Raw genomic sequence first — 26,919 nt, forward strand, 5'->3', positions numbered from 1 at the left:
TGTTTCTTTTGCCCTCCTTTCTTTACCAAACTGTCAATTTCTTTTACAACGTGACTTCCTCCGCACTTCACAGCGGCCGCTATACCTATATTGGCAGGAGTTTTTGACTGTTTATCATGAATTTAGATAAGCAAATTTTAGCCTTAGGAAGGACATGATTGCAGTCAATCATCCATCTGATAATTGCACCCTTGGTTTAATGGTAAAATCAGCGCTTCCCATGCGCTGGCTCCGGGTTCGGTGAGAAGCCCTGTACCTATACACTTATACACCATCTAATTATGTGAACAGATTCCCGGAGGGTGCATTCAATATCTTTGCAACGATACTTTTTGTTATTCCTTTGGTAGTAGAGATATTGGCTTTTTTTTTTTCCCTCTGTGAAGCGAAAATATACCCGAGCCACCACGATAGGTAAGTATGTCTTGCGCGAATGAATATATACATAAATTTGGAGATGATCTCTGTTGTACATTGTTCTCTCAAGAACGAGTCTAGGTACTATATACATTTATACAGACAATAGTAGTATACAATTATTTTACAACCGGCGCCTTATTGTATGATACAAATGAAATCATGACTTGACCTCTCCTTCCCCCTCTTCGTCATGCGCGTCATTGTCATCATTACTCTCCTCGTTCCTAATCTCACTCGACTTCTGCAACGTCTCATCCAAAGTTCTGAGCGGAAGTTTCTCCTCAATCTCCTTCTGCTTATCCCTCCATACTCTCCCCTCTCGACTCAAAGTCTTGATGCGCTCCAAGAAAGCGTCCTGCAACACATTTGCAGTCAAATCAACCGTGTTGGTGTAAGTTCTCTTCCGTCGGAGTTTGCATGCTTTGTACAGCAGGTCTGCTCTGTCTCTGTCCTGCACCTCGGCTAGTGCGTACTCGACGTCCCATTTCGCACCAGGAGGATAATTTTCTGCGTCAGGCTGCGCAACATATTCGCCATCAACTAGATTGCGGATCGTGAGTGTCATGGCCAAAAGAGGCTCCTCACGATGAGGCATGCCTTTAGTCTTGGCGATCGTGGGGTTAGGGACATCTCGCGCAGCGTCCTCGTCAATAAAGTCTTCATTCTCGGTAGCTCCCTCTACCGGCTCTTCTTTGGTCTCCTCGGCTTCGACATCCTCAGTATCGGATGTGGAGAGAGACTCGGTATTCTCGTCGTCTTCCTCAACCTCCTCGCTTTCTTCAACTGAAGTGCTTCCCTTCTCGGAAACATCGCTTGACTCGTTCTCCGGGTTGACTTCGACCTCGCCACTTTCGCCGGATTCTCCAGCATCCTCAAGATCTTGATCTGCCTCTAACAGAGGAGTCAAGTTAGCATCATCCTCATTCGTATTTTCATCGTTCTCCACCACATCTTCGCTCGCTGCTTCCTCCACCTCTCTCTCAGATTCGTCTGCTTCCTCAGTCTCCAGTAAGTCTTCACTTGCTGCTCCATCTATCTCTTCCTCCAGTTCGTCCGATTCCTCATCAGCAAGTCTCTCCGTCTCTTCGTGATCCTCTTCAGTCAAAGTGTTCCCGGACACGATCACTTGAATTTGATGTCGCTCCTCTTCGGTCATAGCATCAGCATCATCTTCGGCACCTTCTAATTGTTGCTCTGGGGCCTCCTCGTCCTGTTTCATAGTTCGTTCCACGCGAGCACGAAGAGCATTCCACTGAGCTATCTTCTCCTGCTCATTGCGTTCTTCGGCCTCCAAACCCAAGACACGTCTCTCAAACTCCTCAGCCTTATCCCTGTTAGTTGCTTGGATTTCTTCAATTCTGTCTTCTTCAACAGGCTCAGCGAAAATATACATGAAAGGCGTGACAGCATCTCGTGTTTCGAAGTGTATACGAAGTGACTTCTCAGGGAATTTCGTAGTAGCACGATCAAGAACACGATTGAGTAGATCCACACTGAGCTTGAACTCAGCATCACCAAGTCTCCTGTCATCCGAGCCATGAAGCGCGTAGTCCATCTCTTCCAGGCTGATGTATTGAAAACCAAAGATCCGCTCTGTGTTGTGAAACGCGACGAATATACCATCCATGCGGCCCATTCTGACCTGTAAAGAGTACTTCAAGAAAGCTGATCTGATCATGTCGTAATACTCTCTCTCAAAAGATTCCCATTCGCCATGACGGTTCCGAATCTGATAACCACGGCCCTCTTCGTAGGCGTCCGTGTCCATGCGGACTGAGATGACGGCCCTAGTTTTCAGATCAAACATGCCAGTTCCTGGTAGGCGTGAATCATAAGCATCTAATTGCGATCTCATGAGGAAGTCTCCCATGGTAGTATAATGAAATGCTTCAGGCTCATTTCGCTCCTCTTCCGAAATTTGGTCTGATTTCCCCTTTCTGTACTTTTCGAAATCTTCCATAGGCAGAGTCAGCAATTTCTCCATCGATTTGCCGAGCATGCTGAGGACCGAAGCTCCATCGAATTGCTTGTCCGCGTCAATCGCGTATGTGCCATCTTTCCACCTCAGAAATATGGAGGTAGGGCAACGCTGGAAGGCTGTGAATGTATGGTATTGCACGGGAAACATTTTTGAAAGATTCCCAACATTAATGAGTCTCCATTGCGAGAGCAGGAAATGGAAATGTGCAAGAGAAGCAGTCATGCTGGAAGTTGATCCTGTGTACTTTTTCTTTTCTGCAGCTGCCTTGCTCAACAGGGTATCATCTTTTGACGAGGTAACATACTGCTTTAGAGCATTGAAATCAAATTCGTCGACAGGCATAATAGTCTGCAGGTATGGGTCAAAATTGAATACTCTAGTTCGAGGATCTTGCAGTTGATACACGCCTGGGTTGAAAAGAACTCGCTCTAGACCATAAGCAAGCTTAGGAACATTCAGAGGGCCGCTATCAATCGGAATGAGTTCCAGATTATCAGCCTTGACTGTTTCTATTTCATGTGCAGTCATACTGCCTCTTAAGAACTTGGGCGCAAGAGCCGTCTCAATTGGTCCAGGCGGCTCTCTAGCGATTGGAGGAGTATTGCCCGCGCGTGGGCTTCCAACTACATATGGGACTTCAATGCCAACTCGTTGTACAGGCTGATATGGTGCCCGAGGATTGGGACGTAGCATGGCATCTTTCAGACTCCGATGGGTAGCAGACGTTCTCGTGTTTCTAGACTCTTTGCTGGAAGTCATAGTGGTGAGCAGTGAAGCTCGCAATATTCTCAACACTTCTCGCCGTTCTTGTTCGGAGAGGTTCCCGTCCTGAATCGCCGTGACAAGTCGTTTCCTATCTGCACTATGGGTTACGTCTTGCTGCCGCCTCTTGGCTAGACCATCTAGTTTCTTGTACTCTCTACTGTTCTCCGGGACCTTACCCTTTGCTCGGATGATTTTCAGACCAGGCTCCTTGGAGAGACCTCCTCTTCTACTCTTCGGATCGGATGCCGCTCTTCTAACCGTTGGACTAGACGAATCTTCGGCGGCGTCGTCGGGGCTGGTGTTGGACGTGCTCTGGACTGACTTTTTGGATTTGGTCTTCGTCTTCTTGGAAGCAGTCTGGCGAACCTCCAACTTTGAAGCGACTCTTCGGGCAGATACTGCTGCTTCTGGTGTCAACTTTGAGGCTACTTTTCGAGCAGCTACTGATGGTGGTAGTTTGGTCTTCGCAGATTTCGCTTTTGATTCTTTTGAGCCCTTTCCGGATATAGCTTCAGACCTCTGCGGTTGTGCCGTTTCCTCTAGTTCCTCGGCCTCCAGCGATGCCCTCAGAGCGTCAAGCGTCATGTGCGAATTAGAAATAAGTCTGCTGCTATCGGGCTCTCGACGACGTAGTCTTCGGCGTACATAATTGGACCTGGAGGGCAACCTACCGTTCCTGATTGCTGGCGATTCTTCTGGATTCGTGGGATCCGTAGCCGCAGCAGGTACGGTTTCGTTTGCCTGATCTCCATCGTTCGATTGTGTAGAATCGATGGCTGTTGAATATGGAGCATGTCTAACTGCAGCTGGGCGATCGAGAGGAGGAATCGATGCCGCGAGGATGTTGCTTAAACATGTTGAGCATATGTGAGGTCGAGCAATTTTCGAGCTCCCCCGCGACAATGACGAAAACATAGATTATCTGATCGTGGTTGACTCGTTTTGATCGGACTCTGTGGTACTTCCTCCAAAACTTTTTTTGTTCGATGATGCTCTAGCGTGTTTTCCAAGCAGGGGTCTAACAAGGGTCCAGCTTTTCAGGGGGCATCTCTCCCTCTTCAAAACAGACATTGAAGGAAGCATAATTCTTATAATGTCCATGTATAATGTCCAATCGATACTTGGTTGTGTGACTCCAGACACTAGAACGTCTCTTATTATAGTGGGTACATCCCCTAAATCGATATAACACGACATTTCAAGTGTCACATTGAACAACGAAATCTCCTTGATTCTTGATAGTCTCTCATGTACCTAGGTAGGCTTTGTTGTAGAAAGCAAACCTAAACAAACCTACTTTTCGAAGCCTGAAGCAAATGGGTATAAGTGCGCCAATATCCCACCATTCTGATAACTCCAGCCCGCATGTAGCTATACCTGCAAAGCAATTCTTTTCCTTATGACAAAATCCGACCTGTATCAAACGCTGGACCGACCCTCCTTCCAACTCAAACCCCTGGGAATGCTTTTTTTGCCGACATAAGTGCTTGTTCTGAAGTCATCTGTGCCTCGACCTTCTTGCCCTGTACCTCATAGCATTGTGCCAGCATGCCATCTGCAACGCTCATCCACAGGACATTGCCACTCTTCATGGCTTGAACAGATGCAGCCTTGGCACTTTTTTCGGCCTGGTCGCCTACAACACCCGAGAAGAACCGGCTACACATCACATTCAGTGTAATGCAAAGGAATTGAGTGTTCCCAGTAGTTTGAGCCCGAGTCAATGCTGCCCTAAGATAGGCTTTCACCTTGTAGAGTTCCGTAGGTGGATTCGTTGTAACGGTGGCTGCAATCAGGTTGAAAGCAGTCTCGATATCCTTGTTGGGGTGGTGGACACACATTGGTTCGAGGCGATCCATGAGAACAAGGTTGTAGGTCGGATCTTGACGCGGTTTGTCTTGGAGGATCCACAGGGTATTTAGTGCCGCAAGAAGTGCAATATCACGCTCAACTTGCTCGGCATACGATGAGGTGGTGCTCTTAGACGTCGAAATGCTGAATCTTTCGTTCGAAAAAATCCGTAATGCAGCATCGAAGTCTCCAATGCCCTGATGGTAAGCACCGGTGAGGTAGAAAGTGAGGCATTCCAATGGACCTGCCAAGTCAATCTCGAAATCTAGAGCGGTCTTGTGTATCTTATCAATGGAGTCCTTGACTTTTGCCCAATCAGTCAGACCAGCAGAACAAAATGCCATATAGATTTGGAAATAACATTGCATCAATCCGCGCCAACGTCGTCTCGCTATTAGATCCGGTAGGAGACTAGATGCAACTTTGACGGGTGTTCTCTCTTCTGAATTATGAATGTCAGTGATAACAGACCCAAAAGTACATCAATGCTTACCATCAATGTATTCGAGTCCCGCTGCTAGATACTTAAATCCTTTTTGATCGCTAGAGTTCTTGTGAAGAAGCACCATTCCGGTAAGAAGGCAACTAGAGTACTGTGAGTGGGAGTTCGACAGAAGGTTTGGCTTTACTAACGAGATGGAATATGCATCTTTCTTGTTTAAGAATGTCATCATAAGATTATCTCCACCATCCTCGCCAATACCCAAAATCATTCTGGTGTCCTGACTGATTATGGAAGAGCTCTTAGGTGTTCGTTTGATGGGGACAGAAATGACGCCGCTCGTAGTACTCCAGCTGGGGTCTTTCATAGCGTCGTCCATCACACTCTGCATATCCTTCAACTTGCTCATCATGACTGTGGTGTTACCTTGGCGAATGCTGCTAGCAACGTCAATTATATGAGTTAAGACGGCTAGTTGTGGTATGCAGCAACTCGGGTCGGCTTGATAGGCCTGAGATGCAGCAATCTGACATTGCACTTGCTCAACAGCATCCGAGCCAGGTGTCTTCAGATATGCCAGCGCTTCCATCAAAGACGCTGCCATGAAGATAGCATTATCATCCTGTTGCTCAGCGACTGCAGCAATGGCCCGTAGATTTTGTACCGCTGCATGATTATCTGTAAGGTTACCTGATGCTAAAGAATGTGTTGCTCGAAGGAAACGAAATGCATAAACCCAAGAGAAGTGTTGATAACTATTCAGCAATCAGCGAAGAGCGGTTAGTAATGAGGAGAGTAAGACGCACGCATGTGCATCTGAGATATAGCCATCAAGGGCCTTCACAGCTGCCTTTGGATTCTTCTTCGCCATGAATTGCGCAAGCAAAAATTGCATGGCATACTTCAAGTCGTGGTAATGATTCTAGATATTGTATTAGTCCTGGGCTTGACAGACATTGTATAAGGATCACGCACTCTCTCGCAAAGCGTGATACCCTTGCTTAGAGTTGTCTCTCCTTCCATGAAATTCTCAGTCTCTTCGAGGAGTACTGCAGCGTACCGCAAGCGTATGTTTGCTTCCTGTCTGGGTGCCAGTCTGACGCGTTTTAAAGCTGTATCCAAGCATCCCAAGCCCGTAGCAATCAGCTTCTGATATACATCCACATTTGTACTGGTCATGGAAAGTGCGGCAGCTGGCGCAAGTTCGTGTGCAGCAACGAAATATTCTTCAGCAAGGGAGACTAGCAACATAGCAGTGTCCAAAGGCGAATCTGTGCTTGGGGTAGGCGGTATTGGGGTGTATTTAGACAACGAGTTTGGAGTCGGTCTGCTGTTGGATAGCTGAGAAGGGTGCTGATAATGCTGTGCTCGTGCAGGCGCTTGCTGTTGGAGTTGTGCAGGTGAGATGTATTGTGGTTGCTGGACTTGCGCTTGAGAAGTTGGCATTTGGTAACCATTGCTTGTATACATGGGATTCACTCCATACGATGTCTGGCCATTTTGAGTCCAGGACTGGCCATTTCCACTTAGTGGCTGTTCATACTGGGCAGATGCATTGTTGGAAACTTGGGGCCGTCCATGCTTGTACGCGTTTGGCGGATCTTGACCAGCCCAGTATCCATTTCCAGGCGCTGGGCCGCCTTGATACGACATGCTTCACTCCCGGGTGTTCGTAATACTGGCGGACTTGGAGGGGCTCATCTTTGGAAGAGTCGCGATGCAGGCACGTCGAGCCCCAAACTCCAATTCGCTTTCGCTAGCGTAAGTCGGACATCATAAACTCCGACATACCCATACCCATACCAGACCGAGGCAAGACGTGGACCTTCAAGTTTTCAACAAGGTTAGTGGTCTGGGGACGCTACAGTGTATCCATCTCGTGTCAATTTCTTCCTGTTTACTTTTCTTCTCTTCATAATTTCCTAGAATCTCTCTCTTTCTGCTCGTTCAAGACCGGGTTCCGTTGTATCATTACTAGCACAGAACGCCTGCTGCTGCCTACTGCCTGGACGTATTGTCCGACAGTCCTAACGAGCAATGGAGTGGCTTGGTCGTGCTAAGATTAACTTCACGCATTCTACAACTCCGCTGTCTTTGACAAGGAAAGATGGGGCACCTACGGACTTGCTCTCTATCTGTGAGGAAGCTACCCCGCCATGCAAACTCAATCCATTGTTGTTCAATGGCCATGTACAGACAATGGTATGTAGAAGAAGTCGTGTTTGCCTGTCATCCAATCCTCAAGTCACATACTCTTCTCGAATGCCAACACCCTCACCTTTTATAATATTCTACATGAGCCTTGTAAGCATGACTGACTCGAGATCTAGTGGACCGCGGTCAAAAACGATGGACCTCCATTGTACTACAAGCGCAAGATTTTTGAGAATGAAGATCCAGCATTTGCAGGATCATTCGCTGTAGACTTCATTTCTCGTCCCTCTCCGGAGAAGGATACATCACTTCCCATTAGAACGACGTATTTCATAGATGACGAATTTAGTTCTATCAGCTCTGATGATACCCGTCCAATGTTGGTGGTTCTTCATGGTCTTTCTGGAGGCTCATATGAAATCTATCTGAAGCATGTTATTGCTCCTCTCGTGGGAGCGGAGGGTGAAAAGCAATGGGAAGCTTGCGTCATCAATTCCAGAGGTTGTGCTATGCATAAGATCACAAGCAGTATCCTCTTCAATGCTCGTGCAACGTGGGACATTCGACAAATGATTTTGTGGCTGAGGAAGACATTTCCGAACAGACCATTGTTTGGCATTGGGTTAGTTGCACTCTCATTCTGATTTGCTACGTCCTCTCCATGGGCACCGTGGAGCTGGTTTGTTTCATGAGCTGAATCGTTCGATCACCGGATGTGGAAGAGTTCGAACGTCACTTCCTAGTTTTCGCCCGGGCATAGTGCTGATTATGTTATAGTTTCTCTCTAGGTGCCAATATCCTAACCAATGTAGGTTTCTTTTCTTGTCCGAGGATTATCGCTGATTCCTTTTAGTACATTGGGGAAGAAGGGGCTGCTTGCCAGCTTAAAGCTGCTGTTGTTTGCTCGAATCCATGGAACCTCGATGTTAGTTCAGCTGCTCTGCAGCGGACCTGGCTAGGCAGGGAGGTGTATCTTAAAACTATGGGTGGTAACTTGAAGAAACTGATCGAGCTTCATCATGATCAAGTAGCCAAAAACCCAAAGCTGGACTTTGCCAAAATTCGGGCCGTCAAATATCTCTACGAGTTTGATCGGCATGTTCAATGTCCAACTTGGGGCTACCCGACAGAAGGAGCCTACTATAGAGATGCTTCGTCAACAGACTCATTATTTGCCATTAGGATACCTCTCTTCGTTATCAATGCCAAGGATGATCCAGTAAGTTTCATACCGAATTTGTCACTACTGTGGCTAAATACCAGTAGATTGCGGTTGACGAAGGACTCCCGTACGAAGAAATTAAACAAACTCCATATGCTGTAATGTGTACAACTTCCTTGGGTGGCCATCTCTCTTGGTTCGAGATGAATGGCCACAGATGGCACGCCCGCCCGGTAAGGACTTTCATTCTCGCCACTAGAAAACTGCTAATGTTCTGCCAGGCTTCAAATTTCTTGAACAAGATGGCTTTCGAAGTAGATGTCACCGCTCCCGTTGACATCTTTCAGAACGGAGTGACAAAACATAGCCAAAGTGGTGCTGAGTACGATTCGATGCGACGAAAATGGCAGATGTAGACTGGTCACTTGATATAGAATACTTGTAGACATAGACTGTACATAAAGAGATATCCTTCTGCTTCTAGCAAAAAGAGCCACTGATAGAGCAATCTAGTTCGATTGAAAATCGATCCCATGGTATCTCGCACTTTGTTTGGCCACCTAATTCTGATAAACACCGCCCAATGCTCATGGCCCCCAAAACGCCGCAAATTCGAATCCGCATCTCGTACTTTAAGCAAAGGATACACTCTTCCTTTTCTTAACTTTGAGCGGCTTGGTTCCTGCAGCAGCCTCGCTCCTTGTATTTTCCTTCTTCTCTTCCTCGCCCGCTGGTCTCTTTCTCTTCTTCCTCATTCCCTCTTTCGTCTCATCCAATTTCGCCTTTCTAAATTCTTGCCTCTTCTCTGCTTCGGCTTTTCTTGCTTCTCGAATCTCCTCCATTTGTCGAGCTTTCATCATCTTGCTCTCGATCTGGCCATCCTTGTCCGCATTCACCATGGCTAGAATAGTCATCATACTTTCCTATATATAAATTAGCATTTCATTCTTCACGCAAGCATATGGCAGAAATCAACATACCCTATCGTCAACGAAAACCTTCCCTTTCTTCTTTCCCTTGGGCTTCTCCACCCCAACCGGCGTAATCATATTCAGCGCTGGGATATCCAATTCCTTCTCAGTATAAACCCTTCTCTTCTTCTTCAACGTTGCTAAATTCCCCGCGCTCTTCTGTGGTTTCGGAGGAGGTCCTTTGCTCTTCGGTTTCTTCGACTTCGAGACCCCATCCCCTTGCGGCTTGCCGCTTTGCTTGCTATTCCTGATTCCCGACTTATTCGTTGCGTGTTTCGACTTGACAGTTGACGTCCGTGAAGGTGCCATTGTGAAATGTTCGTGTTTGCGACAGCACAATCGGTGGCTGGAAATCTCGAAGGAAATATTTCGATTATCTTTTATCAGGCGGCCGCTAGCGCGGAGTCTAATCCGCTTGATCAAAATGTGGGGAAAATTATCTTGTGGAAATCGACAATCTTCAAGACGAATTTGCGAAAATGGTTGCTAAAACAGATCAACGAGTCCGCTCGGCGGCAATTGCGCGAGATACGAACGAGACGAAGATTGTGCTTGCGATCAATCTAGATGGAGGAGAATTTCCGACAGACACAGATGCCAAACTCGTGAATGGAGTGAATGGCGGGGATGGACATGCGTCACAAGCTTCCAAAAGTCAAACAATTGCCATAAATTCTGGCATTGGATTCTTGGATCATATGCTCCATGCATTGGCGAAACATGCTGGCTGGAGTCTGGCACTCAATTGCAAGGGTGATCTTCATAGTACGTTCTAGCAACCTGCTTTAGGTTGAGATGAATGCTAATTCCAAATTTGCAGTTGACGACCATCACACTGCTGAAGATGTATGTTTAGCACTTGGTACAGCATTCAAAGATGCTCTGGGAGTGCCAGCTGGTCTTGCACGATTCGGCTCTGCCTATGCCCCTCTAGACGAAGCTCTTTCAAGAGCAGTTGTCGACCTCTCGAACCGACCCTTTAGCGTTATTGATCTTGGATTGAAGAGAGAAAAGATTGGAGATTTGAGCTGTGAGATGATACCACATTGTATGCAGAGTTTTGCGCAAGCTGCCAGAGTCACAATGCATGTCGATTGTTTGCGAGGGGATAATGATCACCATAGAGCTGAGAGTGCTTTTAAGGCATTGGCGGTGGCTATTCGACAGGCGACAAGTAGGGTTGCTGGAAGGGAAGGAGAGATACCAAGTACGAAAGGAACATTGAGTACATGAAGAAAAGTATGGTTGGACATAGAACAATAGATTTGGCGGGGTCAATTCGAGCTCTGACTTATCCTTAGAAAGGGAAAAGTACGAATCGTGCTCAGACATTGGATACCCATAATCCACACAATCTGACTTCACACTGCCCCGAGAGTTTTATGTCGAAGGTTCGAAGCCAACTTTTACTTTGAGTGAATACATAACAAAAATCGTTGTAAACTCTTGAAAATAATTCCTCCTATCGCCGAACTCGGGTATTGCTCGGCTAGCCAAAGCCCGCAAACAAACTCATGACGTTCCAAAACCAGCATCTCCAACTCGCCAATGCATCTCACCAACCTCAATGCATACATCTGGAGGACTTCGGAGTGAAGAAGCAAGCGATGCTGCCTGGGAAGGAGGTCGAGGGGCACTTTATGGAGCTGTGAAGGTACACAAACATCTGTAATGAGACATGAGAAAGTTAACTGATCATCTTAGTGGGGAGCTTTTGCAGCTCTTTTAGGAGGGGTTGGATATGGGATTTCTCCGATTTATAGAGGATTGACCATTCAGTTTAAAGTGTGAGTTTCGAAGTGAAATACATATGTGAAGTGCAGTGACTAAAAGCCGGACATAGTTTCCTTCAGATGTCAGGTACTTTTCAAGGACATTTCGACCCTGAATAATTAACTAATTTATCTAGGAATGATCCTAGGCGGCTGCTTAGAAGCTGATCATAGAATCAGAGAGTATGAAGCCAAAATGAGGATGCAGAGACGCATATTGCGTGATAGAGCCACATGGGAAAGTTATGAAAAGGAGTTTGAGGAATCGTCTAACTCCAAGTCTTCATAAGAAGGCTGCTGTACAGTACGAGAATACGATTGTATGATATCAGTTCATAAACTCATGAGTCCCAATCTTTGCAAAGATCTGGTTGTGTACGCCAATCAACCCTCCTTACAAATTTCCTTGAACGCCAGCCATGCTTCCTTCATACTATCATTTCTTTACAATGAAAAGCTTCGGATCCATATTCAGTTTCGCTAATCTTGCCACACATCCACTGAGTTGGAGCAAGGTCTGGACTCCTTCCAGGATCTTCATATGCGTGAACCCAATCTCCTTGATGAACTCTAGCTTCGAATGCTCGCTCAATGTCGGTATGGTCTTAGTGACTCGGAACATTGTGCTGATTATGTCGTGACTTGAGTATCCTAGATCCCACAACTCTTTCAACGTCTCTAATGCTGCTTCCACTTTACCCTCATAGCACGCCTTGATCATTGCTTGGACTTTGATTGGATGAGGAGAGTCGACAACTTTAAACACATTGTCTCCACTAACGAAACCAAACCCAGCCCAAGTGGACTGCAAGTTGTTGATGGCCTGTCGCATGTCTCCCTCTGCACTGAAGACCAAGGCAGCCAGTCCATCGTCACTGTATTCGACTTTCTCTGCCTCGATAATCTGCAATAACCTCTTCACAATTTGTGCATCCGTTAACCGCGAGTATCTGAGGATTGCACACCTGGATTGCAGAGGCTCGATAATTTTATTCGACTGATTGCATGCGAAGGCAAATCGAGTTGTAGAAGAGTATATTTCCATCGTTCGTCGAAGTGCTTGCTGCGCGCCTGAAGTCATACTGTCTGCTTCGTCGAGAATAACGAGTTTTTGTCGGCCTCGTGGAAGTGTAACTTTCTTCTGAGCGAAACCTTTGATTCTATTCCGTACTACGTCGATACCTATCAATGACAGATTAGCTAATTTCCTGCAGTAAACTATACATTACTGACCTCTCTCGTCACTAGCATTCAGTTCCAAGACAGCCTCTTTATATGCATCTCCCAGCAGTTGCCTCGCAAGACATAGAACAGATGTAGTCTTTCCAATGCCCGGCATACCAGAGATAATGACATGTGGCATATTCCCTTCTCTCGCAATAATCTTTAGTCGTTCAATTGTTTCTGTGTTGCCCACAATATCGTCCAGGAAGACCGGACGGTATTTCTCAACCCTGAAAGGATTAACATATTTAGACACATTCGACCAAGTTGCCTACCATGGTAATTCATAGTTCGCGACTCCATTGGGATTTGGCTTGAGCGCTTTCTTCGCCGCAGCTGTGGAAGACTCGCCCACTTCTTCGCCTTTGGTGACTGCCATGACTGTTATGTTGACTTGATGTGGTGATGCTGAGACGCGTCGACTGAACGCGACAGAAGATCCATTTACGCGGTTGGTGTCACGTGTTTAGAAACTACTTCCATGTTTCGCTCTCTTCTCATCTCTTCAAAACGAACATAGAATGCAAGGGGAGGGAAGCAAAGTTTCTTTATTACCCTCTGAATGTGTTTTGTTTCCTGCTTACCTGCGGAAGTATTCTGCCTGCCATAGAGTGCTCGCGAGTTTGGCATCATTTTGTAATTTGCTTCCCTGTCTCCTCTACATAACAATTCTGTATTTGATTTGGTCTCAGGATGAGGGACGTTGGTTTCAAGCAGAAACCAAGTGGCAGTGAATGGTAGTTTTAAACATGACTAAATCATGCAACCATGGACTGAAGAAAACTGGAAAGAAAATTGGACTTTCTCGCTGAGCTACTTTGGCATTGGCAAGCTCAAACGGGTTTTTATTTCATGGTCTAGGAAGCTCTATTTGCACGTCCTGAATTCAACCTTCTATTCCGTTACATTGGGCCACATGGTTGAAATAATTGGTATACACTCTGGTCTCAAAGCCTCAGATGCTTTACCTCTTTCATCTAGTAGTTTGGATGAACGAACTCCCATCATGCGCTCCCTACCTCCTCTCAAACAGCCCGAATATATCCTTCGCCCCAACTTCAGCAGCAACATCGACTGACGTCCTCTGATTCCCATCCTCACTCATCGGGTCCAACCCTTTCCCCAACAAAAACTTAAACCTCGAGACCTTCTGTGAATCCACATGGCTCATCATCTTTCTAGCCACGACATGCAACAGAGTCTCCCCAGAATTGTTCACAGCAAACCAATCCACACCCGCCTCTTCGAAAAGCCTATAGATTGGAGATTCGTCTCGTTCTCTTTGGCTTTGAAGGCCATACTCGCCAGGAGTTTGGTAGGGTTTTGTAGGCTCAACTTTTATCGTTGCATTATTGAAGAACGCAAATATGGGAGTCTCGCCGCAACCGTTCCGTGCGTTGATGTCCGAACCCATTCTCAGCAAGCTGTCGAAGACCTCGCGCAGCTCATCTCTCACCATTCCATCGATGCCAATGACCCACTCTCCCCCAAATAAGAGATGCATTGGTGTATCACCGTCGTTGTTTGCTGCTTTTGGATCTGCACCTGCTCTGAGAAGAGCATCTGCCTCTCCTTTACTGGTCCGATGCGAATGACGGAAGAGAGTAATGGCGAAATGAAACGGTGTGTTCCCATGCTTGTCGGCCTCATTCACGAGTTCTGGTGCTTCAGCTGCAATCCGAGAAATGAGCTCTCGATTAGCGTAGTTTGATGTTGGAGTAAGGAGATGGTGGAGAATATTTTGGTTGTTGTTATCAAGAGCCCGGATGTCTGCACCCCGATCAAGCAATGTAGTGGCTGCGACTTGATTTTTGCTGCCAAACCTGGAATAGCAAGCGACCATCAGGAGAGTCCTACCCAAAGAGTCGCGTGCCTCGAGGTCCAGAGACGGAAGTGCAACAAACAGCTGGACCAGGTAGCTCTCTTCAATGATCCGGTGGATAACGGTTGTCTCTGAATACCGTGCACATGGGTCTGCCCCATGGTTCAGCAAGATCTTGACTAAGTTTTCATTGATTTCGCCATCGACTCGTTCTTGTATAGCCGCGAAATGAAGCGGGTACATCTCTTCCGCTACCTGCGGTGCTCTCACTCCACTTGGGCCCATTCTGGCCCACCACATCGATGACATTGCATTTTCTTCAGCCTTATTTGGAATTTGTCTGGCGTTGGGGTTAGCACCATGCGAGAGTAGAGCTTTCAGGGCTTCGGGACTCTTTTTCTTTATTGCCGAAATCAGTGCGGATGGTGTTACAACGGCCCCGTGTTGGATGAGGCATTCGATCATTTGAACATCGTCGCCCGCTCGTGCGAGACAAGAAACACCTTTGTTGTCAACTGAGTTTACATCAGCGCCGAGCTTGATGAACATTTCCACGGCACTCCTGTTGAACGTGAGCAGCCCTATGCGGTCTAGAGCAGAAGCCAGCGGAGTCAGGCCGAGTTCATCTCGAAGGTTCATATTGGCACCCTGATTCACGAGATACTTGACAGCGTCGGCATGCCACCAGTTATTTCCCCCCGCAAGATAGTGCAGCGCACTCTTGCTGTGCGCGTACCGAGTTCCACCAGGTGGACAGTACTGGTTGTCCTTCCGGTCTTGAGCGTTTATATTGACCCCAACCTTCTCGACTAGGACTCGGATTACATCCATGTTGGGCAGCTCGCGTTTGCAAGCAGTCAATAATAGAGGCTGAACGTTTTCTGGCTTGGTATAGGGGTTTCTGACTTGAGAGGATGTTGTATGCTGCTCACACCATTCCCAATCCTCCAGCTTCCCGGCTGCCTCTCGAGTCATTACCCGTGCGACAATGGATGCAAACCCGCCAGATGTTAGATGGTTTATGACCATGTCTCCATCTTCGTCGATTTCCATACCATTTGACTTTAGCAAAAGCTCGCTAACAAGATCGTATTCGCGCATCTGCATCAGCTGTCGGAAGGGTATGTTCGATTCCGATAGCGATGTCTGAAGTCTCGAAGAAGTATCTTCAAGTGCCTTTCGGTTGGCTTGTCTCTTGCACAGAGTGGTGTGACTGCTGAGATTAAATCTATACTCATCCTCGATTCCAAGATTTCTACGTGCTTGCCATAAGCAGCCGATCGTGTAGTCCAACCCCAGCCTTCCAGCTTCAGCAATAGCGCTCTCTATAAATTCTCTCTTTGGTGCGTAGGATGAAAGTAGCTGAATGATTTCGTCCAGACTCGCAGTGGAATAGCTTCCTTGCTTGAATAGCTGAGGCCGAGTCGTGTCCAAAATCATAACGCCTCCCGCATCAGCTCGCGACCTATCTCCAGAGTGCTGGACGTTGCTTAACTGCAAATTATTCGCCTCATTCTCAAAGGCCAAGCAGCCTTTCCAAGGAGAGCAAGAATAGTACTGAGCGTCCACATCAGCTCCTGCATCAATGAGCAGCTTTACACTTTCAACTCGTCCCGAAGCGCAAGCGTAAAACAAAGCCGTCTGCATGTAACCGTCTCTCGCATTGATTATTGTTGAGAACCCTTCTTGATTATTCTGCGACTTCAATGAATCAAGGAGCATGCCGAGGATGTTCGGTTGCCAAGACCTTGCAGCGAGGTGTAGTGCAGTCAGTTTCTCATGAGTTGCCTTTGATGGATCCGCGCCTGCTTGCAAAAGTCTTCTTGTCTGATATTCAGAGAACGTCGAAGCTAAATGAAGTGCTGTTACTCCTTTCCTATCCTCCGAATCAATACTACTCTGAAGCTTCAGAACACAGTCAAATGCTGTAGTCTCTCCAGCTATGAGAGTCGTCCCGTTGTCAAGGCAACCCGGGAGGATACTGCTTAGAAGGTGAAGGGCGGTGCGCCCTGAGTAGTTCGGTTGACCAGGATGAATGCCCAACTTGATCAATACATCGAATATCTGAAGAGAGTGGCTGTTTGCACCGCAACGCATTTTGGCATAGTATAATGCCGCTTTGTGGCATAATGTATTGCCATCATTGTCCGTCTGCTTTGGATCGACATCATGGCTGACCAAAAAGTTGAAAATTTCCAAGTCATTTGGGTCATTAGAAACACAAGAATGCAATAGATTGCATCCACTTGAGTCCACAGTATCAATACGCGCCCCGGCCTTAGTCATCATCTCGCACAAATTCATACGCTCCCCAGTCCGAAGATTTCCAGAGCCGACTTTCTGGAAAAGTGGTGTCTGGCCCCGATGGTCTTTCAATTCTGGATCAGCTCCAGCGGCTATCAACGCCGTGAAAGCTTTCTCGTCAAATGTACTGGTCGAAACATTGTTGATACCAGTACCTAAGATATGCAAAGGAGTCTGTCCTCTGTGATTTTTGAAGTTTATGTCGGCTCCAGCCGCGACCAATCTCTCGATGAGCTGTTGTCCAATATCTCCGAAATTCCGAATGCCAACTGCATGATGAAAGGCGCTGTTGCCATCATTGTCTACGACTCCAGCATCTGCACCGAACTCCAGCAATTGGAGCGCATGCTCGACACTGCCCTTACTCAGCCAGGATAGCAATGGAGTGTAGCCACCATGAAGTGTCTTTTGATTACTAGCCACTTTCACTTCTTCCAGTAAAAGCCGAGTAATGGTCATGTTCTCGCAACGGTGTAAGATTGTTTCTCCGTTATCGTTGACTGCATTTGGGTTGGCACCGGCTTCTAGCAGGATACGCAATGCTACGATTTCCTTGACGTGATGCATTGCGGTATTCCCTTGTACATCCACCTGGTGGACATTGACTCCCGCCTTGAACATCAGATTGAAACAATCTATCGTTGCTTCCGGATCAGGCTCATCAGTCTTGTAAGGCCAGCTAGCTTTAGAGGTCGGCTCCCATTTTGCCAAAGCATATAATGCAGTATATCCCCTTTTATAACTTCCGGTCCTGGCTTGGTGAAAGGAGAATGGCTCGGGTCCTACTATCAAGGCGTTTGGATCGCCATTGGCCTCGAGGAGAAGCTTGACGATCTTCGGATTGCGCATCTTGCATGCTTGGTAGAGAGGAGTCTGACCCTGAAATTGCCCATTCACTTGCAGCATTGGGTGTTGCAGAACGAGTTCTACTAATGTCACGTGGTTGTATGCTACTGCCCACCTTAATGCGGTGTTGACGGACTCAGTGGTCTTTAAATAAGGGAGGAACGCCAACACTGCCTGGACATGACCCTTCAAGCAGGCATACATCAATGGCGGTCCGTCTGGACTGTTGCTGGAGACCCTCGTTCCGATGGGCAGAATACCTCGTAGTGGGTCGAAAGTTTCAGCGGTGGCGTTGATAAGCAAAGTGATTATGTTCGCATGATTACTGGTATTATCCTGGTGTGGATCTTGATATCGGGATTACGAACGATTCTCAGGATTGTAAAGTGCATCTTGCCTTTGAAGGAACCTCGACCTATATAGATCACTATTATTCGGGATTGACTAATGGGTATCAAATTGGGACTCTGAATTGCGTGGAACCATCTGGAGCTCTCGAATATCCCGGATATTGTTGGATGAAGTATAGTGTTGATGCTGGGGCAGGAGCGACGGCTCAGGACATACCTGGAGGGAAAAGCCAGATTGTGTTCACTTTGTTCTACTGTTCATACAATGGACAACAAATTGCGTCTGGATAGATAATTTGGAAGGGTAACTAGTTGCTGATTTCATTTGTCATTTAGAAGGTTCCCTATGAGGGTGAGAAATCTAGCCAAATGCATGGCTTGTTTTTTGATTACATTCTGATGTTATATTTAGAATGCAATACTATGTTTTTCAAATCTATTTAAATGTGACAATCGGTCTAAGCTCGTCTTATCAGCAAGACATGTGCCACATTGACACTGCATTTCAGGCACAGGAGCGAAAAGGCGTTGCGTTTATCCCACTTGCCTACTAAGGAAGGTGGGGTAAAGTGATCGTGGCAAAAGGATATTAGATTGCCAGCAGTACTAGTTCAATTTGAATATCAATAGCTTTGTGACGGGTGAAAAGATGATTTCACGATTGCGAGACACTTGTGGCAAGGCGCGGGTCGAAGTGGAAAAGTCACATCGGGTAGAAAGTAACAGTTGAGAATACGGAATATTTCGGTTTTCACGCATGCCGAATCGTGCTTCATCCTCAAACTCATGGCCAACAATTAACACTGACAGTCTTCAATATTACCTCTCGATACTCGTCTCTCTCTTGAAATCCCCGAAAGCGACAACATGCTTCTCCACCGACGTTCTCAATTGGTTCTGCGATGAAGCTGTGGTCTGAAATCGGAGTGGAATCTTTTCCCATCCAATGTATACTTTGCATCCCGAGATCCAATTTTGATCTACCGTAAGCAACTCGAAATCATAGTTGAGGATCAGTGAGGAGACTAGGAGGCGCACTTCCGCGTGTGCTAGGCTGTGAGATGGTGTTAGTCAAGAATTCAAGTGCAGGATAGTGAGATCATTAGGAGATGGTGCAAGATTGGGACAAGAAGGGAATGAGGATTGGGCTGTTCAGCATACATCTTTCCGATACACGACCGGTGACCTTGTCCAAACGGCTGAGAGGCTTTCATACGAGCGTCTGTTGCTATATGTTCGGGAAGCCAGCGCTCGGGATCAAAGATATCGGGGTCGGGGAAATTGCGTTCGTCACGAGAGATTGCATATGCACCAATGGAGACATGTGTCTATTCGTAATGATGTTAGATTCAGAATCCCTTCGACTGGTTTCACTTACACCTTCCGGGAGGTATTTTCCCATTATGACTTCTCCCCCCTCGGGAATAATGCGAGGGAATATGTCTGCAGCGGGTGGGAACACACGAAGTCCTTCGCGGACCACACGGTTGAGGTAGTCCAGTTGAGCAAGCTTTGCCAGAGTAATGTCATCTTGATAAGTGAAAGCAGATCGGATCTCGGTCTTGAGCCTTTCATAGACGGGCGGGTTCTTAGTCAGAAAGTAGAAAACGCCTGCTGAGAAGGTTGCTGTCTGGTATCCGTTGATAAGCTATAATTTTTCAAAGACGAGAGAGTAAAAGCTGGAGCTTACGGGCTCGCTCCCAGCAGTGAGCAACTGTACAGCATTCTCTTTGATCTCATTCAACGTCAGCGGCAATCCCTCATTGGACGTCAAATAATGAGCCATATCCGGTCTATCCTCCCCGCTCGCGATCCTCTTATCGATCAAATCCGCTCCATAATGAAAGTGGTCCAACCACTTCTGCTTGATAGTTCTGGGCAGTAAATACAATGCTTTCAAACCTATGTAAGGCACTCCTGGAATTTCTCTGACGACTCTTAAACAAGGCAATGCCTTGAAAGCACCAAACACAACTTTGATCCATGGATGAAGTGTCCCGGTCTCCAAACAACCAAAGGATTTAGAGAAAGCCAAGTCTCCAATGACGTCGAATGTTGCCATAGACAACCATTCCGCCACGTTGATCATCCCTTCATGGGAGGGACTCAGAAGCTCACGATTCATACCGGCGATGAGCTTTTGTGCATAGTTCAAGATTAGCGGCTCTTGAGCTGAAACGGCTTTGGCAGAGAGAGCACGCATGAAGCGCATTTTGAGCCGACGGTGCTCGCCGTTGATCGCGTTGATCGCGTTGGTACTATGTGGCAATTTCAGTCAGCAAAGTCTGTTCCCCTGAAAACAATTGAACCCGATTTATCACATTTGTAAAGCTCCCGTGAAGGTAAGGCCACCGCCGAATATTGCAGGATCCATTTCCATGTACTTTTGCCCATGTTTGTACGGGCCGTAAATTTCATCCCATGCCCCGTAATTGGAGTACACGATACCATTGGGACAGTAGCGAACGGTTTGTCCATATTTTTTGTGGAGTTCGAGAAAATTGACTGCTGCTGTGCCTCGGAGAGTATGAATGTTATAGGGAATTCTGGAAATTGCCCACAACTTTGGACCGGGGACGTCGGCCAGGGGATGGAAATAGAGGTTATAGATTACATAGAAAATGTTGTATGACAGAACCTTGAATAAAGCTTACGTTAATCTCAAACCTGGAAAATTGGAAGACGAGCGATTACTACTTACAAATAAGGCCGATCCAAGAAGTACGACTTGCGTGATTGAGGCTTGGGAGAGCAAGTCTCTGAAATATATGGCTGCCATAAGTGTAAGACTACGTCTGCGACAAAAGGTGGTACATAGGAAACGGATCTTGTGTAAAATATTGGAGTAATATCAACAGATTTAGAACATAGAAAAGTACTACAGCTCTTTTCTTGCTTACACTATCACCGAGGCTCTCAACCTTGAGGCTGAGATTAGTCAATGGACTTGCCTCAATCAAGCACGCGCCAAATCTCAATTCTTGGATTCAGCAAGGATACTCGTATAATCCTTCAAGTAGTCACAAGGTAATTCATCAAGACTAATAAACACCAGCTTACATCTCGATGGATTCCTCCTCGGAAGTGAGATGTACGCCCACATACCACTGATCGGCCTATAGCTGTGGAGCATCAACCAAACGTCGATACTACGCTAGGACACCACCTATCTGCCCCAAGAGAATCAAACTTCTGATCTGCTGTGCCGGTAGTCTAAGCTCTCCCACACGCTGTCAGTTATTTTTTCTAGTCCTGTTAATTCGGACGCATGCTCAATGCCAGTTTTGCGGCACGCTGACAGATAATCGTAAGAATATCCGAGCGAGCAAATGATCGAAGGGGGATGATATGAGCATACGAACAGCTCGGATATATGGACAAATAAGCAGGCGGACATCTAGGATTCGTAAGGACAGTAGAAAGAGACTGTATCCCTTTCGTGAGTTGGACAAGGTGGTATTCGTTGCGGGATCAATTGAGGTAAGATTACTTGATCACCCGCACTGCAGTATGCAAGGTGCCTTTCAGAATGGAAAGTCTCTCTCCAGACATGATCTAAACTTCTGCCTTGCCTTCTACCAAAATCCCAGGTAGCCATTCAACCTTGCTAGGAACTTCCCTTGTCTCACGAACATGCTCACGATCGCCCCCAAAGTATCGTTCAGTCCGGAAACTGCCTCACATCAGCCTTTACCGTACGAAATGAGGGAATCCAGCCACATTCGTACTCACCTCCAGTTCGCGTTCGCCAATGCGACATCCTGCATTCCCTTGATATACCACTGAACCTCTCTATCTACTCGCTCCCCCCATGTCGGCAACTGTGCTTGCGCAAGATACCACTCCTTGTATCGATTCCGAAGCAGGATTTGGACATGGTTGTAAGCTTCTTGTTCCGAGAAACCGTGGTAACGGAGAAGGTAAATGATGTTGTGGGGACAGTCGTTAGCCTACTCAGATGAATGTCAGTGGTTAGCTGGGAACGAAGAGGCTGAGCTAGTATGACAACTGACCTTCTCTCGACGGTAAGAAACACAATCATTTGCGCTGCGAGTATTTAGCGCAATAAACGGAGACAAGCCGAATTGAATGAATGGACGGACATACAGCATTTGGATCTCAACTCCAACTCGCTGCATCTCTTGCATGGATCTATTCTTGAAGACTTCGTCGGGTATAGTAAGGTTGTATGCATACCTACTAGCATCAGTGATCCACTTGTGAATGTGCGGGCAGAGTTCCGAACTCGATGAAGCTAAACAAAGGAAGGACACCAATACTATGAAAACGATAGTCGATGTAACCTCCAACGGTCTTCTCCAGGTTATCAGATGGCTCGTAGGTCATGGAAGCGCGGAGAGCGGCTAGGTAGGATGTCATATTTTGCTTCCAGCGGAGTTTGGCGTCTGGAAAGGTTAAGATTCGTTGTTATGAAGGGTGCTGGGGTTGTAATCATACCGTCTGCGCAGTCAGGATCCTAGCTTCTATTTAGCTTATGTTCGGTTGGCATGAGAAATGACCCGAGTGCTTACACCATTGACTCTTTCCCAGATACTCTTCAGCACGTCCCTCAATGCTTGCGTAGACAGGTCAGATTCTGGCCGAGTTTCGCCATCGAGAACTGCAATCATGCTATCGATGTATTCAAAGGCCTCCACAGTCTTCCCGTTTCGAGAGAAATGCCCATCATCTAGCTCTGTAACATGTTCCATACTGATCTTAGTTTGGGAGTAAGGAAGAACTTACGGTCGTCGAAAACGAAAACCTAAGTGTCAGGAGTCAGTTGATGGTGTACAGAAATGATGAACGCTGTCAAAAGATTTACATACCCAATTCAACCAATCGTTAACAGTCCTTAATTTGTTGGTATCTGCGTCTGGTACAGAGACAGCTGCAAAATAAGCAAAGTCTCCTCGACGCATTCGCTCAGCTTCTTGGGTATTGTAATGACATATGCTAATTAATAGTTATATTGAAGTCCATTCCATAGCTTCACGAGAACTTACTCGGTTGCCCATTCTAAAGCTTGGTCTTTGACATGTTCGTAGAAAGGGTTGACCGTAGGTGTCCGAGACATGAATAGCTCGAAAAGATCTGGTATCTTGATAATTTCGCGTTCATTATCTTCTTTCTTGGACGAAGACACTGAATTGTAGGTCTGAGATTTATTCTCTGAATGAATACCCATGACTGAGGTTTGGATGACACTGTATGAAATCAGAAAGTCAGGCAAGACTTGAGGAAAGTAACATAGATATAGGGTAGGTGATGACATTGGGCGGAGTCAGAGAACCGAAAGCGAGTCAGGGTACTGAATTCAAACCAAAAGTAGATTTTTGCTGCATGATTGGCCAGAGCTAAGCTTCTGCACCAAACTTTTGCAACAAGATTTGAAATGGTCTGAATCACGTGCCAACGTGTAAGGCGAAACTAGCAACGTATCCTAAGATTGAAACTCTATATCTTGGCTATATACTTCTCTTGGAACTCTTCTCAGCGATCTTCCCCTGAAGGCCTCAATAGTACTAGGACTCCTTCAAAAAAGTATATTGACTTCGTATAGCCCGATTTACTTCTCCGTCCCCTAGATGTGCTCAAAAAAGGGCTTGAAGAGAAAGAGATCATATAGCGCAATCGGAGTATCAAACATCCCAATACTGTTTCTCCTATCTCTCTCATCATTCACGTAAATGGTGTGCGAAGATACGGGAAACTTGGTGAAGTACGAATTCCTCACAGGTGAAAATTTATGGATCCGGCACCGACATCTTGGGCGAGATAGATGATTGAATCTCTCATCTTTAAAGTGAGGATGTAATGCAATCCGTCATGCGGTTTGATGAGAGTGCTAGCACCGAACATGCATTCACCTTGTCGTCTAACAACATTTGCTCTGTGTGAATTAGCACTAATTAATTGCGCTAGGACGTGCTGGGATGGATGAACTATTGAACTGCCCATTCCGCAAGCCTTGTGGAACCCAGTTAACATGTTCTTAAGGATTTGTCATACCACCATGGCTCTAAAACCTCGTGAGAGCAAATCATTAAACGAGAACTGGAACTTTGTGCGATTTAATATACCACAAAACAAGGGGTCCAACGCCTCACATGGCAACCGAAATTGAAATGATGTATAGAACCTGTACCTGGCGAATAAGAACAAGAGAGTTGAATAGGGTGACTGCTCCGGCTGAAAGCCTAGTTCCGAGCTTGTCAGGAGATTTGGACGAGTCTTCAAACCCTATGACGAGTATATAAACGAGCTCTTATCTCCACTCTCGTAATATCAAATGTAATCTCAAACAAAAGTAAAGACCGTCTCAAACAATAGCAATGAATACAGCTACATTTTTGCACTGGCACTCATGTGGTACGTCGGCTCGATCACATAAAGAACATCTAATGACTGGCCACAGCACATCAGCTCTGTCCTTGCCAGAGAGAAGAACTCCTCAAATACTGCAACACCAGTGGACATGCACCATTCTTGCTACACATACACCACGACAGTTCCATTCACTGGCATCAGTGAGTTGCAATTCCTCCGAATTGTACCAGCAGGAGCTTGAACTAACAAAGTGTAGTAAATTGTCCACTTCAGACGACATGTGGGCCTGAGCCAATGTGTATCAAATTGAATAAAGCTACACTGGAAGTGCCTTGTGCAAACTCCAGGTGCCCCAAGACTCCAACTGCCACAGTCACAGCATGGGGAGTATGTCCTACTTGCAGGAAAGGATGCGGTACCGATATTATCACGGAGACCGTAAAGACTGGATGCCACCCAACAACATTTTGCTGAATTGAAAAATATGAGGGAGGGTGGAAAGAGCACTAGGTTTCATTCCCGTTTGATACTGGAATTCTTGTTCGTGGCGACTTTGGATTTGGAGGAAAACTTAGGAGCAAGACAAGAAGATGACTTGTTGATGAAGGCAGTTACAAAAAAAGTTATTTCGTGAAGCTGAGAAAGAATGTACATGTCACTACAAATCATAAGTACTCGTGTTGGTATTCAAGTTGAAGGCTGAATTTCTTGCACGGATAGGCACGTTCCAGTGCGGAGTGTCTCTGGACTGTAGCAGGTTGAGAGGCGTTTTTTGTGATTGATCCTGACTGAAGGACGTAAGATCTTTGGGTGGTGAATTCTGAGGTCGAATGAGATGGACCAATGTACTGGAATGATGGTGGCGGTTGAGAAACTAGAGAGACAATCAAGGCAGACTAAGCTGGATTCAGAATAGCTCTCCATGTGACTCGCCTAAAGTTTTCCCCGCCCCATCCACAAGACCGATTTCAAAAATTCGCTGCTTTCTGATCAAACAACGAACGATACAACGCAAATTCCTCACCATTAGAACCTCAGAAATTCTACTGGAAGACTGTCATCATGTCTAAAATCACAGTCGGTATGTTGCGCTCGCTCTCATTTTCCTGGATGCTTCTGCGCAGTTTCTAACAGAATTTCGCCACAGCCGGAGTGCGTACCAACGTCCAAGAACTCCTCCAATACTCTCTCGAGACCAAGAAGAGAAACTTCCTCGAAACCGTCGAACTCCAAATCGGCCTCAAGAACTATGATCCTCAACGTGACAAGCGTTTCTCCGGAACCGTCCGTCTGCCAGTTGTTCCCCGCCCAAACATGAGCATCTGGTACGTCAACGATCGATACATGGATGCCGATTTTGGCAGAGCTTTCAAGCTGACATGATGGGATAGCATTCTCGGTGATCAGCATGATATCGATCGTGCCAAGCACGGTGGTGTTGATGCCATGTCTTCTGACGATTTGAAGAAGCTCAACAAGAACAAGAAGTTGATCAAGAAGCTCGCACGCAAGTACGATGCCTTCGTCGCTTCCGACACTCTTATCAAGCAGATTCCTCGTCTCTTGGGTCCTGGTCTTTCCAAGGGTATGTTCATACTGCGCTGATTGTAAATTGTGATGCTAATGATATTTTACAGCTGGCAAGTTCCCTACCCCAGTCTCCCACAACGAAGATTTGAGCTCCAAGATCAACGAAGTCAAGTCCACCATCAAGTTCCAGTTGAAGAAGGTCTTGTGCATGGGTGTCGCGGTTGGCAATGTTGACATGACTGAGGATCAATTGATCTCTAACATCATGTTGGCCATCAACTACCTTGTCTCTCTCTTGAAGAAGGGCTGGCAAAACGTGGGCAGCTTGACGATCAAGGCTTCTATGTCTCCTCCCAAGCGTCTCTACTAGATACTCTTAATATTGAGCACTTTTCATTGAGATGCCTTGCCGGTGCGGAAGTGCGACCAATTGTTGCTGTAGCTAGATGAGAAATCCCAAGCATGCAATGATTGCAAAAATATCTGTTTATTTGAACCGTGACATAGTGACAAATTATTTATACTGTAGTATGTATTGGGTGCCGTGCAGAATCTTCCCTCGCCGCACATGAATGTAGACAATATCTACCACACATGCAGACAACCATTTTCAGAGCGCGAAGTGAATACTTAAGCCAAGAAATTTTCATCGCAAAGTCTAGAATCCGAACTCCTCCGCGCGCAGGTATGACACAGCAGATCACATCATGTTCACGGCACATAGGCAAGCAGAATCACAGTGTTCAAGCCACCCTCCTTGATCGTCGCAGAACCAAAGGACTCAACGAATCAAACCCAAATCCCTCGCGTTCTGCAGATCCTGCGCACACCTCCAATATCTCTTCCAACCCAATTGTATATGTATATTTGTAGAGACCACCCCACAGTCAACGTCCGAGAGAAACGGCGAAGTCGGCTGATAGGAAAGAGCGTTCACCTTTCTTCGAGGACGCCGGGAACGGAGGAAGACCCATTTATGTCTTGCGACAAAGAAT

At 46.4% G+C, this 26,919-nt stretch overlaps 12 protein-coding genes across 12 annotated transcripts; 6 read left to right on the forward strand and 6 right to left on the reverse strand.

Moving 5' to 3' along the window:
* The first annotated feature begins 24 nt into the window (after positions 1 to 24).
* On the forward strand, positions 25 to 498 carry LY89DRAFT_467807 (uncharacterized protein). Its single transcript, XM_018207735.1, has 2 exons — positions 25 to 240; positions 292 to 498. The coding sequence occupies exons 1-2, from the start codon at positions 155 to 157 to the stop codon at positions 416 to 418; spliced, it is 213 nt and encodes a 70-aa protein (XP_018074336.1). The 5' UTR covers positions 25 to 154; the 3' UTR covers positions 419 to 498.
* On the reverse strand, positions 463 to 2,929 carry LY89DRAFT_641392 (Pet127-domain-containing protein; the record flags this gene model as incomplete). The annotated part of the gene is made up of 2 exons (XM_018211712.1): positions 463 to 1,000; positions 1,547 to 2,929. 2 exons carry the CDS (start codon positions 2,927 to 2,929, stop codon positions 578 to 580), a joined length of 1,806 nt encoding a protein of 601 aa, XP_018074337.1. The 3' UTR covers positions 463 to 577.
* A 1,559-nt stretch (positions 2,930 to 4,488) lies between these two features.
* Positions 4,489 to 7,166, reverse strand: LY89DRAFT_467811 (uncharacterized protein). Its single transcript, XM_018207736.1, has 5 exons — positions 6,435 to 7,166; positions 6,266 to 6,381; positions 5,651 to 6,214; positions 5,511 to 5,602; positions 4,489 to 5,456 (listed from the first exon to the last, which is right to left on the reverse strand). Exons 1-5 carry the CDS (start codon positions 7,110 to 7,112, stop codon positions 4,615 to 4,617), a joined length of 2,292 nt encoding a protein of 763 aa, XP_018074338.1. The 5' UTR covers positions 7,113 to 7,166; the 3' UTR covers positions 4,489 to 4,614.
* A 118-nt stretch (positions 7,167 to 7,284) lies between these two features.
* On the forward strand, positions 7,285 to 9,288 carry LY89DRAFT_779852 (AB-hydrolase YheT). Its single transcript, XM_018222333.1, has 6 exons — positions 7,285 to 7,661; positions 7,790 to 8,235; positions 8,391 to 8,421; positions 8,467 to 8,832; positions 8,880 to 9,008; positions 9,057 to 9,288. Exons 1-6 carry the CDS (start codon positions 7,497 to 7,499, stop codon positions 9,189 to 9,191), a joined length of 1,272 nt encoding a protein of 423 aa, XP_018074339.1. The 5' UTR covers positions 7,285 to 7,496; the 3' UTR covers positions 9,192 to 9,288.
* Positions 9,199 to 10,085, reverse strand: LY89DRAFT_611987 (uncharacterized protein). The gene is made up of 2 exons (XM_018210599.1): positions 9,756 to 10,085; positions 9,199 to 9,698 (listed from the first exon to the last, which is right to left on the reverse strand). Exons 1-2 carry the CDS (start codon positions 10,053 to 10,055, stop codon positions 9,408 to 9,410), a joined length of 591 nt encoding a protein of 196 aa, XP_018074340.1. The 5' UTR covers positions 10,056 to 10,085; the 3' UTR covers positions 9,199 to 9,407.
* Positions 10,086 to 10,206: 121 nt separating this feature from the next.
* Positions 10,207 to 11,114, forward strand: LY89DRAFT_779854 (imidazoleglycerol-phosphate dehydratase). Its single transcript, XM_018222334.1, has 2 exons — positions 10,207 to 10,511; positions 10,567 to 11,114. Exons 1-2 carry the CDS (start codon positions 10,226 to 10,228, stop codon positions 10,977 to 10,979), a joined length of 699 nt encoding a protein of 232 aa, XP_018074341.1. The 5' UTR covers positions 10,207 to 10,225; the 3' UTR covers positions 10,980 to 11,114.
* A 199-nt stretch (positions 11,115 to 11,313) lies between these two features.
* On the forward strand, positions 11,314 to 11,798 carry LY89DRAFT_548847 (uncharacterized protein; the record flags this gene model as incomplete). Its single annotated transcript, XM_018208277.1, has 4 exons — positions 11,314 to 11,400; positions 11,451 to 11,533; positions 11,590 to 11,606; positions 11,656 to 11,798. Coding segments are annotated over 4 exons (330 nt in total), but the record flags the coding sequence as incomplete, so codon positions are not given.
* LY89DRAFT_611996 (P-loop containing nucleoside triphosphate hydrolase protein) lies at positions 11,689 to 13,147 on the reverse strand. Its single transcript, XM_018210600.1, has 3 exons — positions 13,018 to 13,147; positions 12,752 to 12,972; positions 11,689 to 12,700 (listed from the first exon to the last, which is right to left on the reverse strand). Exons 1-3 carry the CDS (start codon positions 13,119 to 13,121, stop codon positions 11,955 to 11,957), a joined length of 1,071 nt encoding a protein of 356 aa, XP_018074343.1. The 5' UTR covers positions 13,122 to 13,147; the 3' UTR covers positions 11,689 to 11,954.
* A 5,653-nt stretch (positions 13,148 to 18,800) lies between these two features.
* LY89DRAFT_705815 (cytochrome P450) lies at positions 18,801 to 20,843 on the reverse strand (the record flags this gene model as incomplete). Its single annotated transcript, XM_018217480.1, has 6 exons — positions 18,801 to 19,118; positions 19,226 to 19,392; positions 19,443 to 19,694; positions 19,755 to 20,322; positions 20,449 to 20,702; positions 20,766 to 20,843. The coding sequence occupies 6 exons, from the start codon at positions 20,841 to 20,843 to the stop codon at positions 18,884 to 18,886; spliced, it is 1,554 nt and encodes a 517-aa protein (XP_018074344.1). The 3' UTR covers positions 18,801 to 18,883.
* A 686-nt stretch (positions 20,844 to 21,529) lies between these two features.
* LY89DRAFT_779859 (terpenoid synthase) lies at positions 21,530 to 23,252 on the reverse strand (the record flags this gene model as incomplete). Its single annotated transcript, XM_018222335.1, has 10 exons — positions 21,530 to 21,737; positions 21,797 to 22,014; positions 22,078 to 22,111; positions 22,172 to 22,261; positions 22,311 to 22,470; positions 22,523 to 22,541; positions 22,597 to 22,760; positions 22,811 to 22,829; positions 22,894 to 23,020; positions 23,071 to 23,252. 10 exons carry the CDS (start codon positions 23,250 to 23,252, stop codon positions 21,620 to 21,622), a joined length of 1,131 nt encoding a protein of 376 aa, XP_018074345.1. The 3' UTR covers positions 21,530 to 21,619.
* Positions 23,253 to 24,345: 1,093 nt separating this feature from the next.
* On the forward strand, positions 24,346 to 25,291 carry LY89DRAFT_612003 (uncharacterized protein). The gene is made up of 3 exons (XM_018210601.1): positions 24,346 to 24,436; positions 24,483 to 24,594; positions 24,651 to 25,291. The coding sequence occupies exons 2-3, from the start codon at positions 24,543 to 24,545 to the stop codon at positions 24,866 to 24,868; spliced, it is 270 nt and encodes an 89-aa protein (XP_018074346.1). The 5' UTR covers positions 24,346 to 24,436; positions 24,483 to 24,542; the 3' UTR covers positions 24,869 to 25,291.
* A 165-nt stretch (positions 25,292 to 25,456) lies between these two features.
* On the forward strand, positions 25,457 to 26,294 carry LY89DRAFT_731230 (60S ribosomal protein L1; the record flags this gene model as incomplete). The annotated part of the gene is made up of 4 exons (XM_018219553.1): positions 25,457 to 25,475; positions 25,542 to 25,719; positions 25,786 to 25,979; positions 26,032 to 26,294. The coding sequence occupies 4 exons, from the start codon at positions 25,457 to 25,459 to the stop codon at positions 26,292 to 26,294; spliced, it is 654 nt and encodes a 217-aa protein (XP_018074347.1).
* Between the last annotated feature and the right edge of the window lie 625 nt (positions 26,295 to 26,919).

Source organism: Mollisia scopiformis (assembly GCF_001500285.1).
Source record: "Mollisia scopiformis unplaced genomic scaffold LY89scaffold_7, whole genome shotgun sequence".
In the NCBI taxonomy this organism is placed as follows: Eukaryota; Fungi; Ascomycota; class Leotiomycetes; order Helotiales; family Mollisiaceae; genus Mollisia; species Mollisia scopiformis.

Excerpts from the sequence above, each read along its gene's own strand:
- LY89DRAFT_467807 (XM_018207735.1), top strand. The coding sequence starts at position 155 with ATGATTGCAGTCAATCATCCATCTGATAATTGCACCCTTGGTTTAATG. Across the intron at positions 241-291 it reads ATGCGCTGGCTCCGGGTTCG|ATTCCCGGAGGGTGCATTCA; the intron begins GTGAGAAGCCCT and ends TTATGTGAACAG.
- LY89DRAFT_467811 (XM_018207736.1), bottom strand. The coding sequence starts at position 7,112 with ATGTCGTATCAAGGCGGCCCAGCGCCTGGAAATGGATACTGGGCTGGT. Across the intron at positions 6,215-6,265 it reads TATATCTCAGATGCACATGC|TTATCAACACTTCTCTTGGG; the intron begins GTGCGTCTTACT and ends ATTGCTGAATAG. Across the intron at positions 5,603-5,650 it reads AAAGATGCATATTCCATCTC|TTGCCTTCTTACCGGAATGG; the intron begins GTTAGTAAAGCC and ends ACAGTACTCTAG.
- LY89DRAFT_612003 (XM_018210601.1), top strand. The coding sequence starts at position 24,543 with ATGCACCATTCTTGCTACACATACACCACGACAGTTCCATTCACTGGC. Across the intron at positions 24,595-24,650 it reads AGTTCCATTCACTGGCATCA|TAAATTGTCCACTTCAGACG; the intron begins GTGAGTTGCAAT and ends AACAAAGTGTAG.
- LY89DRAFT_779854 (XM_018222334.1), top strand. The coding sequence starts at position 10,226 with ATGGTTGCTAAAACAGATCAACGAGTCCGCTCGGCGGCAATTGCGCGA. Across the intron at positions 10,512-10,566 it reads TTGCAAGGGTGATCTTCATA|TTGACGACCATCACACTGCT; the intron begins GTACGTTCTAGC and ends CCAAATTTGCAG.
- LY89DRAFT_611987 (XM_018210599.1), bottom strand. The coding sequence starts at position 10,055 with ATGGCACCTTCACGGACGTCAACTGTCAAGTCGAAACACGCAACGAAT. Across the intron at positions 9,699-9,755 it reads AGGTTTTCGTTGACGATAGG|GAAAGTATGATGACTATTCT; the intron begins GTATGTTGATTT and ends ATTTATATATAG.
- LY89DRAFT_611996 (XM_018210600.1), bottom strand. The coding sequence starts at position 13,121 with ATGGCAGTCACCAAAGGCGAAGAAGTGGGCGAGTCTTCCACAGCTGCG. Across the intron at positions 12,973-13,017 it reads GCGAACTATGAATTACCATG|GGTTGAGAAATACCGTCCGG; the intron begins GTAGGCAACTTG and ends TAATCCTTTCAG. Across the intron at positions 12,701-12,751 it reads GAATGCTAGTGACGAGAGAG|GTATCGACGTAGTACGGAAT; the intron begins GTCAGTAATGTA and ends TGTCATTGATAG.
- LY89DRAFT_779852 (XM_018222333.1), top strand. The coding sequence starts at position 7,497 with ATGGAGTGGCTTGGTCGTGCTAAGATTAACTTCACGCATTCTACAACT. Across the intron at positions 8,236-8,390 it reads AGACCATTGTTTGGCATTGG|TTTCTCTCTAGGTGCCAATA; the intron begins GTTAGTTGCACT and ends ATTATGTTATAG. Across the intron at positions 8,422-8,466 it reads GTGCCAATATCCTAACCAAT|TACATTGGGGAAGAAGGGGC; the intron begins GTAGGTTTCTTT and ends GATTCCTTTTAG.